The 12,779-nt window shown below is 40.4% G+C and overlaps 1 protein-coding gene across 1 annotated transcript in view; it reads right to left on the reverse strand.

The window, feature by feature from the left end:
* CHCHD6 (coiled-coil-helix-coiled-coil-helix domain containing 6) overlaps nucleotides 1–12,779 on the reverse strand; it is a 114,682-nt gene that overhangs the window by 54,665 nt on the left and 47,238 nt on the right. Inside the window, exon 6 of the mRNA XM_063412067.1 lies at nucleotides 938–1,008. Coding sequence (XP_063268137.1) covers nucleotides 938–1,008 — 71 coding nt within the window. The remainder of the gene's footprint in view (nucleotides 1–937; nucleotides 1,009–12,779) is intronic.

Below are 12,779 nucleotides of genomic sequence, written 5' to 3' on the forward strand. Positions count from 1 at the left end.
ATTGTTTGACTTTCCAAACAAAAATGTAAAATTACAACAGGTTGTATGACACTTTGGCAGTCAAACAATTTTAAATAAAGACAGCACAATATACTGCACACCCCACTAACATATTCATCACTACTATATTATCTATTTATGCAATTAAATATTGTAGAGTCTGGATGGGACCCAACCGGACTACATATGCTGCTACTTCAGTTTATTGCATGTTGGCCAACTGTTTACCCAACTGAGATCCGAGTGCTGCTCTTGACAGCGTAATTGCTTTAGCCTCATTAATATTAAAGAATACAGAAAATATTTTTTCTTGGGCAGCTGTTAGTGCATGTGGAACAGTAAGTTATATAATACTACTGGAAAATACAAATATAATTTAAACACTATATATGCTCATGGTAAAAAGGCAACATTGAAGGTCTACTCATTGTGATAAGGCAAATAAAAAAGACCAGAAAAATAATTTGTACCCATTCTGAGAAAGCATTCATGAAAATTACAACTCTAATTTGAAACTAACAGGGATGAGATTTAGACTGTTTACCATTTTTTTCCTGGACAATGAAAACTTCAGAAGTGGTGCCATTCTTCCTAACCTCATGCTGCAGTGTGTAGGTTAAATACAATGGGTCAAAGTTGGAACAGATTAAACATGTTCCATTGCTATTTCGAAAACCCTAGTAAATATTCCTATTTAATTATAATTTTTGAAATCCCTCTCTTCTCCCTCATCCTTCCTTGCAAGATCTATCAGCTTTACACTAAACTCCATCAAGCTTGGCACAGAAACAGAGCATGCCAGCTTACACTCCTCAGCCCCCTCAGTACCTGACAGGAGGTAACTTCACACTCTGTTTACAGGAAGATCCAGAAGCTACACACAAAATGTTATGAAATGCAACTGGAACTGCTGAAAAGAACAAAAATGGCTCCTCACTTCATCCGCTCCTCTGCCTTGGTGGCTGCCTCCTGATACTGCTCAGATGTCAGCTTGTAGATCTCTGCATTCTGAAACAAAGAATAGAAAGCTCAGCACTAAAAGTTAAAGGCATCTCAGATCATATCTTGTCACAAAGTCATCTTCTATAATTAGCAACAATTTCCAACAACAAACAGAATATGCAGTTCAAAGAACACCAGAAATACTTAAGAGTCAATTTTATTTTCAGCAAAATGCATCAAGGCCACAACCCATCCTTCATTCCAAGGTTCACCTTTGTGAAAGGAAAGAGGGGGAAAGGTTGCAACCAACCATGAGCTTTGGTTATTCCATGTAACCACAAAAAAACAAGGTGTTTCCAGCACAGAGTTATTTTGAGTTGGGTCATGTTTTGTTCTCTTCCTTCATTAATTACTGTGAAGGCTCTTGTAAGCTACTGACATGCAAGTATCAAAATTGGCTGCTAGCACTGGAAAATCCATTTTACATTTCAGTGCTTCTACTTATATTACTTATTCTTTAAAAGAAAATTATGCAGCCTGTTTCCCTTTTAACAATATAGGGAAGCATATCAGGTCTCAGTTAAGGCGCTGCCAAACAGAGTCTTGAGTGTCTTGCTGCAGGGCTTAAGAGGTTTGCATTAAATTCTCCTGAACTTGTACAGAAAGAGTTTTAGCTCACAACTCCTCACTCGCTAAATGTGGAGGATGAATTCCTCCTCTGGGCAGCACCAAGGAGCCTCCCAGGCACAATCAGGAAGGAATGGCTGCACTCCCCCAGCAACTACACTACAAGATCTTGTGTCACTAAACCACTGATAAAGCTGCATTAGGCAAAACTGCTGGACTCCACTGGCAACTGCCTCACTCAAAGCTCGTCTGCAAGGCTCTTACTCTGAAAAGGCACAAACAGAAAATATGCAATAATCAATCAAAAAAGGTGACAAAATGGTACTGAAAGTGAGGACAGCTATTCTTTTAGGGCCAGTTCAAGCTGCTATCTCGTCTCTCCCCAAATTTGGTCATTTTATATAGAAGACTATTCTTGCCCTTCTTCATTTATTTTCCCATAAATACAGCTGTGGTCCTGTGCATGATGAGCTGACAGATACTGTTCAGTGGTTGGAAAAAGGAAAGGACAGATATAACTCAAGTTCTGTTAGTGGTTCTGCCACTTGTGCAATCTTGGGCAAGTCACCATTTTCCATCTGCAAGTGAGGGATAACAGCTGCCTGTATCTCTGAAGTTGTGTGAAGCTCACCTAATTGGAAGGTTTATAAAGATTTTCAGAGCCTGGTCTTCAAGGTGCTATATTTAAGCATTTTATCTCTGGTGCCTGTATTTGTATTACATACCAAAAGAAACAACAGATTTTGCTTTTTCAAACTTCTACCTAGGAGACAGATTTAAACTGAGAAATCATGGAGGGCTAACCACTTCAAAATGCATTTTACTGGCAAATTATCATTAATGTTTTTGTTTACTTACTTGTTACAGAGTGGTCAAACTTCAATGCTATTAAATCCATTTTTCTCCTTCCTTTATTGAAAAGTTCAGCTTTTAATGGTGCCTTTTTCTCTGGCCTGTAAACAAACCTCATGACTTACAGCTCCCTGCTGTTACTTATTCACACATGAAACCACAAGACCTGTGCTTCATTAATTAAATTTCCCATTAAAAATTAAATAATGTGAATAAGTAGATGTAAGCATTATCTCCATTGGGCTTCAAAGGTCTCATCGTTTCTCCAATTACTACCCAAGCAATTTTCATATTTCATACTGTCTGATTTCTCAAAGGGATTGGATCTGAGAGATCAGAATGAGAGAAACTGGGAAAAAGAGAAAGCAAGGTAGCAAACTTAAACATTTTTCAGGCAATAGGAAGCAGTCCCGTCAGATACTATTAGCCTGCAGCACTCCGCAGTGAAACAGCAGCGGGAGAGGAAAACAGGAACAAATATGTTGTACATGAGACTCAGCATGAGGTCCCATTTAACCCACCTAAAGAAAGTAACGATAGCCAACAGAATCATTTGCTGGACGTACTGTCAATTAAAGTGGTTGTGACACAACCTTACCTAGTTTATTAGAGAGAGTTCAACTGCCCGGTACTTCGGTCAGGCTCATCTTCAACATCAACTACGGACATGGACAAAAATAGCTGGGAAAGGGGCCTGGGCTTTAGTTCTGAATTCTAAAGCTGCTAAAAGCAGGCAAGTGAGAGCCTGAACAGACAAGCAAGAATCTCAGTGAGAGAAAGGAGGAAAGACTTGGTCTCAAAACAACCACGAGGCATCATGCAAAGATTGAGAAGAGGCATAGAACACCTTCAACCTGCTGAGTTTTAAAAATGAAAAGGAAACATCTTTCCATGTGATCCAACTGGCCCTCTTGCTGTTGGTTCAGACCTCTCCCCTTCAAAAACTCTAAAACCCAGTAAAACAATATTTCTAATGCTATGAATCAGCACATTTAAATGCTTCCCCAAGTAATAAAAACAGGGGGCTACCATTTAAATTAGAGTTTGTTCAGCAAGCGCATTTTTAAAATACATTTTGCTTAGTGTTTAGACCCTTTCCAGCCTCAGGAAATTCACATTCCCTTTTGCCCTAAACATTAAATGAGCAACAAATGGGCTAAATGGGCAAGAGAAGGGCTTTTCAGCATGGGCACAGGCACAGCAAGTTCTGTCATCTCGGGCTTCTACTAACAGAGAATAATTTTCCAAAGATTCTCATCTATACTACTTCAGACACAAGATCTGCTTCATTTTCAGCAGTTTACCCACCACGCTATGGCAGGAGAGAACATTCCAGTGACCTAGAACTTTTGAGGGCTTTATAATATAGCTGCAAACAAGGAGCTAAGCCAGGAACCACCTGAGCACTTCCCCCAACTTCAGAAGGGTTGGCTCCACACAAGGGCTATTCAGCAGGATGAAGGTGTGGTATTTGCACTTGAAACAAAGTCTGAGCTTCCTGTAGTCTTAGTGAAGTCCTTTATCTTCATCAAACAATATCTAGTGGTACAGTGAAAGAGAGAACATTCCATACGAAATTACAAGACACGAAAGCCGCTTTTAATTTACTCTCACAATATTTGATGCTTGAGATAAAATGGCAGCTCACAAAGAAGAAGTTGAACATGAGACCTCAACTATTATTAAATAAAGCTCCTGGCAGTCTTAGTTGCAGAAATAAGTTTAAAAACATGACCAAAGGACACTGTAAAGGCTCAAATAACAAAAGACACAGAAAGAATGAATGAACCACCTAAAATGTTTCACTTCTCTCAAGAAAGCTGAGCCTTAGGGGAGTCAACTTCAGAACATTAGAGCTTTATCATATGGGGAGAGAGCTCTCCAGAGAGGACAAACAAACTAAGCAAAGAAATGTTAGTTTGAAAGATTTTTCCCTGCTATTAAATGATGGTTCACAGCAAATAATAAAAACACCAAGAAGTTGTAAACATACATAACCAGAGCATAAAGTGCAACAGAACCATTTTCCTTTACTCTGCTCTCTTTCTACAACAGATCTGCTGCTATACCCTTGCTCTCCACTCTTTCAAAATACCCTTGTGCTAAAAATTCCCTTCCAAAGGGAATCAATTTCAAAACCTAGAGCTAAATTTGGAGTAATTTTAATTCAGCATTCCTCCTTGGCTGCAAACATGCAAAGAAACTCCAGCACTCACTACTACACCTCACTACACTGCCCAGGCCTTTCCAGAACATACAGCAAAGAAAGTAAGAAAACATGTTAGCAGAAGACTGAGTTCTCAGAGTTATTTCAGGAGGGAAAGTAATTGAAACATAAAGAGAAAACCCTGCCAGCCCATTCTCACACTGACATTAAACCACATTCCTTACAACTTCAGTGAAACATGTGCTACTTGCAGTAACATGCAAAACAGAAAACTGAGCAAAACAAGCATGAGGAAATTTAAATTAATCAGATTTTAGGTGAAATTATTTGTGAACATCAAGCAGTGGCATTAAAAACTTGACACTGGGACAAAGATTTCTCCATCAGGTTCAGTCCAGGTCAATAGATTGGAAGGTGTCTTGATTTAAAACCAACAAACCCAACCACCATCACCACAGGTATCTTGAGATATTTTGACACCTCAGAGTATAGAAGCTTGTCAGTGGTCACAGTGTTTAGAGATACAAAAAGGATTAACAGATGTTGAAATGCTGCAGCCTAGATGTATGCCAGTGATAGCTCTGATGAAACAGAGCAGGGCAGTGGAGGCCTTGACAAATGCTGCAGATGACAGCCAGGAGATTAGATGGTACAATCTGCCTCATACCTGACAGAGATGTTGCTTCAATCCCTTCTCCTTATATCCATGCTCACCAGCTTGCAGCAAAATGCCCTTTACAAGCCTCTCTCAAACCCAAGAGAGCACAAGAACAGTGCTGTGATGGGGCAATATGTGCTGTGCCCCACAAGGACACCTCAAATTTCTGAGAGAAACAGGTAAGAAAAGCAAAGATTACTTTTTACGTATCAAATGTCAGCTGGAGGACATTTCAACTCCTGCTTCCAGCTGCTTCTAAAGCCAGAAACAAGACCTCACACCATCCTGAAAAGCAGCACAACTGAGGCCTGCCTGCACACTCCTGGGGACAAGGCAACACACACATGCCCTGGATGCAGCTGCTTCCTCCAGGAAGCTACAGAGAAACATCAGTCAGCACCAGCTTCGGGAGCCACCTTTGGTCCCAGCAGGGCCTCAGAGAAGCAAAGCTACACCCAGGTTCTCCACACCTCAGCGGGTCATTGGTTCACATACACTGTAGATCAGGCTGTTCATTCTCACCACTCAGAAGTCTCACACAAACAGCTCCTAACAGATTTGAAAAATTACCCCATGTACCTGCATCCCTCCCACAGAGGTACAGAGGCAGATGAGCCAAACCAATCTGTTCACTGGATGACCCGATGGATGCGTTAAAATCAACCCACACAATCAATCACTGCTATCAGCTTTGGTCCAAAACAGGGAGTTTGGGAATTTCAGAATATGTTGCGAGAAACAATCTCTTCACCTCCTCAGCTCACTCCTCTGGCATTTCTGCTCAGCCCATTTGCTGGTATTAGGAAGCAGTTAGCTCAAAGAGATCATTCACATTTCCTCCTTCCCATCTAGCACACATAAAAATAAAAGACAATTATCAAGGAAGAGAAACATGCCCATAGAGCGTACCATTAGAGCACAGAAGTTAAGGGTTAAACTGCTTTTTTGAAAATTCATATGCTTTTTTTGTTAAAAGGTAACAGAGAAAAGATGCAAGGAACTACAAACAGCTTGCTGATATGGGAAAAAAGAGTTTTTTCAGCCAAAGCCAACTTCTAAACACAGCTCTGTTGTTTGCTGTTCATGTGTGGGTTCATCTACTCCTCCTGCTGAGACCAATAATGAAATTAGAGCATTGAATTTGTGTCATTCTATTCTTTCCTTCGGCAATAAGCTGTGAGATCATAAATTTTGGATTAAGATTCAGAGAAAGCATAAAGAGAGTAGTGTCCACAGTAAGAACACAGGCAAGTTAAACTAGTCAGGAGCGGAAGTACATTCCTCTTTGAACAGATTTTCTCACGTCTGCAATATTATCCTGCGTTGAAAGCAAAATATTAATTCTCTAGCATATCTTGAAAGCTTCTCAAAGATAAAATCACACAGAATACCTATCTCCACAAAGCTTGAGGGAGGCAGAGCTGGGGAGAACAAACATTACTGGGTTTATCCTGCAGATAACAACCTAGGTACAAAAAGGTTAAGCTACAGTCCCTAAAACAGCACATGGTGACTAAAATAAAAATACGCATCCAGGACTTCCCAGAACCAGGGTCCCACACTGAGATACTCCATCCAAGTGAAAATGGGTTTACAGACCCACACTGCGATCCCACACCAGAGTCAGACTGTCTGTGAAGGTACTCTGGGAAGAGTCTAATTAAAAACACATACCCCACAGCAAAATGGTATTAGGTACTTCCAAAAGCTTCAAGTACCTCACTGGAAACATGCAGAAAAGCCTAATGTTATCTAAGTCAGAAAGGCAACCAGAAAAAAAGAAATTATTACCACAGAAGCAATTAAAAGGGAAAGAAGGAGAAAAGAGAAAGAAACACTGTGTTTATATGAGGTTGCTTTAAAGCACACCCTTCTGAAAGACTCCAAACAAAGCATTTCCAATTCTTCAAACAAACTCTGGAAAGTAAAACCAGCTTCAAAGAGAAAGGCCATAAAATTCTAGCAGGTAACTCAGGCTTTCTGACAAGGACAGCAACAGCATCGTGAAAGGCCCAGATTAATGCCAGTACTACTGAAGGGGAATATCACCCTGCTCTCCTCCCAGCTGGATGTTTAGCTAAGGTGAGGACTTCACAGTAAATGCCTGAATCAATTACACCTGACAAGTGCAGGTAAACAGGCTTCCCAGGCATTGATTAAACATCAAGAGTTTTCAGCATCTGCTTCAGAGAAGTCCTGCATATGGCTGACCTGCGCAGATAATGTGGAGCCCACGGCGTTAAGGGCATAGCACCGCCTGCCAAATCCCAGCACCTCTGCTGGGCAGCTGCACAACTCCTTGGGTCCTACCAGCAGACCCACCACACACTGAGGATGAACTCCAAGATCACAGGATGCTGCCTACAAACAACTGGGCTTTGTCCATGAGAGAGTGAGGACTGCAGAGAATTGATGCTAAGGGAAACGGAGAAGAAAAAAGGAAATTGCCAGAGTATCAAGAGTGCTAAGAAATGCAGGTGGAAGTTTCACTCAAAGGCTGACCAGCACTTTCAGGGGGGAATAAAGAGGGGGAAAAAAACCCCATCAAACAAAATTGGCAGCCATCAAATACTTGTCATACAATAAAAAAGATATGAAGCACATTCCCCTGTCAGGCCTGTCACAGGAGCTTATTTTGGGAAGGAAGGAACATTTTAACTAAGGTTTAATGCTGTCATGCCAAATCTGGTATTTGACAGAGGCTCAAAAAAACCCTCCCACCATCTCGGACAATCATGCTGCAGCTAAAAACTTCCATCTTTCACTGCTGAGAATATCCCTAAGTCCCATTTATAAACTGCAGCAGCTGGCCTGGCCCAATTAACAGTTCCTGCCCCAATTAAAAAAAAAAATAGTAAGTTAAATTCATGACCCCATCCTTTTATACAATAGGTAGCTAAGGAATGTAATACACTGGGTTCCCAGAGGAAGGCAGAATAGAGGAACCCAAGGCAATAGGATGTGCAAGAGAACTGGAGAATACTGAAGAAAATGCATCACATCCATACACTTGCATGGGTAAAGGAACTACAGGGAAGAGAGTCACTATAAGAAACAAACAAAAAAACACTGAAAAACAGAAGTAAGCCAAAGCCTGGAAGATCCACCCCCTCCTAGAGTTCTTCCTCTACCCCCAACTACAAATTATTCTCCATGTACAGTTTCCAGTAAATCATGCTTTGCTAAATAACCCCGACATGTGTGAGGCTGAGAACCAGCCAACAAGCAATGATGAGATGTCCCTGGAATGATTAAGGAAAATGCACACATCTCTCAGGTTACAAGGAAGCCTGTTGTACTCTCCCCTTGGTGCATATGCAATGCTGCAAGCGCTGTTCTGAAACCTCTGATATTCAAAGGCTCATTTGGTTGACAAGGAGCCTGTGGATTCGTGGACAGATTGTCACACAAACTGTCAGGTTTTTAGAGAGACTATCAGACCTCTCTTTGCCTATGTTATGGAGCACATCAAAGACACAGAAGATGAACCAGACACAGACTGCACAGATCTGACAGAATGGTGGGTGTACATATTCAGAATACTGTACTGCTGGGGGGGGGGGGGGGGGGGCGGGGGGGGAGGCTTAATGTGAATAATCAGGGGCTGAAAGTTCCAGAAATGTGACAGTTTTTGGCAGCAATTCCCATCTTTGCATTTATTTATCGAAGGGAGACAAACTGCCATACTAGAGGCAAACTTGAGAGAGGAAGAAAAATTATAGCAGCAGCAATTTATTTTGCCACTGTACTTTTTCTTTATTACTATTACTCCCAGAGCATTTTCTGAAGATATTTGTATTTTCAGTCAAGGTTCTCTCAATGTGCTTGCAGGCTCTCTTCCCATTTCATTCAGTAGGAGAGGCTGGTTTAATGATTACAGCCAAAAAGACCACTAGGACTTCACAGGTCACTATACACGGTTAATGACACAGACAAATCCGCAGTTTCAGAAATGCCTGCTGGCTCATGGCTCGCTCTGGAGATGCTCAGGAGCTCATTATTCAAAACTGCAAGCTCAACTTATGGGTAATCAGCACATCTGAAGAAATACACCATACCCTGATAACCAAACAGTGAAGAGACAAAAGCTATTACAGAAAATACTAGCCTTAAGTATTAAGGTCTCACTTTTAAAATAGGGACAACGTTCACTTATCTTCCAGTGAGCTAGAAACCTAAGTTAATGAATACCTGGAAAAAATTCCCAGCTCCACAGCTCAAAAATAGTGTTCCAAAGGATAACTTTATGTCATTCTCCCTTATTAGTGATAGTTGGACAAACATTATAAAGCAACAAGATATTTTATAGGTGGCAAAAAAATGTTAAGTTATTTCTACAAAAAAATACTGACTACTATTTAGAAAGGAAAATAAAATATAAAACAAAACATTGATAACAAGAAAAAGAAAATGGATTAACACTGATTCCCTTTGAACTCCCTTTACAATACCACTGTCATGTAACCTCTAGTTCACCCTGCAAGGCATCAGTCATTGCAGAGAAAGGATATTCTAGTATTTTTTATTTGTATTTTGCTATTCAAAAGATTGAAATTTGCCACACAGCAAACAGAAAATAAATACTATGTTTATCCTAAGATAAAAATAAACCACAAGGAGGACAAAGGAGAAAGGATGGCAGACGGGATAAGAAAGAAATCAGAAAATATTTGTATGCAATTTCCTTTCCATCATTTGACAGTCTCATTCTCTCTGCTTTTAGCAATCTTCTCTTTCACCTGTTTTTTAATGCAGCTGTTCTGCCTCTTCTAAAAAGGCATTGAAAAGATACTCTGCAGCTGGCAAAGAGAGAAGGCTCCAAATAGAAGCCCATAAGGACCACAGACCTCCAATTAATGGAGAGAGGCCTTTTCACAGCAGGGCTATTAAGCTGTAAATATTAACATGAAAATCAAACACCCACAGAGAGCAGGAGCAGCCACACAACTCCTTCATTCCCATACTCCAGCAGAGACTACTCTGGACACAACCCTGGGGCAGGATGTCACCTGTGGTCTTACACAGCTTTCAGGCACTACCAGCTTAGTTATGGTACTTTCATTAGAGAATCCAGGCAGAAAAAAGGCACCAAGGCAGGTCTCACTTTTAGCCTATTAATCAATAATAGGAATAATTACTTATTAACATTAAACCTCAAAAATCTCACAATGTCTTGCTGCCAAGGCCTCTCAGGAACATAAATGGAAGACTGTCACATGCACAACTTACCACACGCCCACAGATGCAAGCTATACCTACTCAGAATTTCATCTCTAACCACAGTCTGACTGTAAGGATTATTGCATACAAGCAACAACAGACCTTGAACTTGGCATTAAATGAAAAGGAAAGCTTTTATAGGTAGGCTTGAAGTTTCAGAAGAAACTTTTTGGTATAAGCATCCTAATTATCAGGTGTTTGTTGCTGTAGCTAAGAAACTTTGTAAGAAAAAGAGGCTTGGTAAACATTGTTTTTTAGAAATGGATTTTTTTTCACGCTTGTGAAAAAAAATTATCAGTATTTCACCTATATCTGGACAAGACCAAGCAAAAAATTCAAGCTCTTCAACTGGAGACAGCTTGAGTTCAGACAACAGGAACACAAAGAAGGGACAGAACTATGCTTTTTCTGGGGAACAAGAAGAGGAGATAAAAACAAACACCACAAACACTTCAGACCTGGAGGTAAATTCTCTCTCCACAGAAAAATGAACTTAAAACCCAGCACTACTCTGTTTTCAGCTGGCAAGGACAAATGCTGTGTTCCTCCCTGGGATGCTCCATGCCTATCACAGACATCGACACTTAGGACACTATTATGGGGGATTTGTTTTGTTCTTCCTGCAACAAACTCTTGTCTCTAACTGAAGGAAGAGTTATCTCAGTGCCACATGAATGAGTGATTAGCCATCAGGTAGTAATTGCTTTCTACTGTTACAAACAGAAGCTGCATCTCAACAAATGACCTAAAGGTCAAAGGTCTCATATACTACATTTATTTCCCTAAACAGCCAAAGGAAATTCTGTGGTATACTTAACTATTATGAAAAATGAGGTTAAAAAAATGCATATACATGCTCAGACAGGCACAGTACAGCATTTTTACACACATATACGAGTTGTCTTCTCTGATCAAGAAGCACAGTCCAGCCAGTTCAAAGCTTTCTGCATGTCAGGGTAAATTAGACGATTTTTGTGTACTGTCCAGTACATCGTGAGACATCTACAGAGAAAAAAAAATCCACAATCCAGGCACTCCTCAACTGACCCAGGTATGCAAGCTCAAAACAACCTTGCAGCTTGAAATTATGAAAGAAAAAAATTTGGCTTCTGTTCAGAAGAATGGGGAAGGAGAAGAAAGGAGAAGGAATTAAGCTGGTTTTCTTATTAAAAGACTTCAAATGCAGTGATTGGGAAGGAAAAGCTAGCTCTTCTCATAAAATAACCTAGTTATTATAAGTATTCTCAAATCAGAGGCTTAGAGCTTTATCTCAACTCCCACATTTTGTTCTCCCACCTCTTGCTCCCCTGTGGCCTCTTGGAGATGGGCACAGATTCAGCAGCCTCTCAGTGTCTCCCAGCTCTGTGGCCACTCCTCACTGTTGCTGTCTCCTGTACAGGGCAACATCTTTTACCTGCTGGCCACTCCACTGCTGAACACCTATCAGGGCAACCTCCTTTCCACATTTTTCAGGATTCAACTCCCAGATGGCTCTACTGCATATGAGATGTAAATTTACTATTTTTAACTAAAACAAAACAAAATTAGCCATTATTTCATATTTATTTACAATTTATTTACAATTTCATATTTATTTACAATACAATGGCTAAAATGCAAATGGGTGAACCAGGAAATAATCATCTGAGCCAAGGTGTTTAATGGCAAACTGCAGCTGGGATCATCCTTGGGGTAGCAGAATGTGTGGGCAAACCACCAATTAACCCCAAAACCAACCAAACAAAACCCACCTGTCATCATCATGGAATCAGGAGATTCTGTGACAGACAAAGCAAGTTTGCAGTGGCTGAAGACCTCACTGCGAGCCTCATGGTACTCATCTATTTAAAAACATTGAACATGTTATTTACAAGCTACTTCTGAGTCACCCTGGTCTCTGGGGAAAGTGCATTATATGTTCAAGAAATTGGAGTAGCTCTTTTATTTATGTTTCTTTAGAATGACTGGCAGATGGGGAAAAAAACCTTCAGAGAAGTGGCCCCAGGCTGTCATGAAACATGTATTTAACACACCCACAGTAAACTACTAAACACTTCAGAAGGTACAGCAGCTGTAAATATGGAGTAGTTCCTTTTTAAAGTCTGATGTTAGGACTATGTAATTCAGCACAAATCTGAGATGTTCTGAGGAGTCAATTTATAGAGTAATTATTAGCCACCTTTTCCATTAACATGATGACAGCATATTCTGTATGGGCAGAGCCATAATTTTAAGGACCTTTTTAAAACGAATCCCACTGTTGGTTTTATTTTTAAGTCACAATAGTAATGTCTTTCTTCCTGCCACATGTGG

The sequence above is a fragment of the Prinia subflava genome, chromosome 14 (genome assembly GCF_021018805.1).
Source record: "Prinia subflava isolate CZ2003 ecotype Zambia chromosome 14, Cam_Psub_1.2, whole genome shotgun sequence".
Lineage (NCBI taxonomy): Eukaryota > Metazoa > Chordata > Aves > Passeriformes > Cisticolidae > Prinia > Prinia subflava.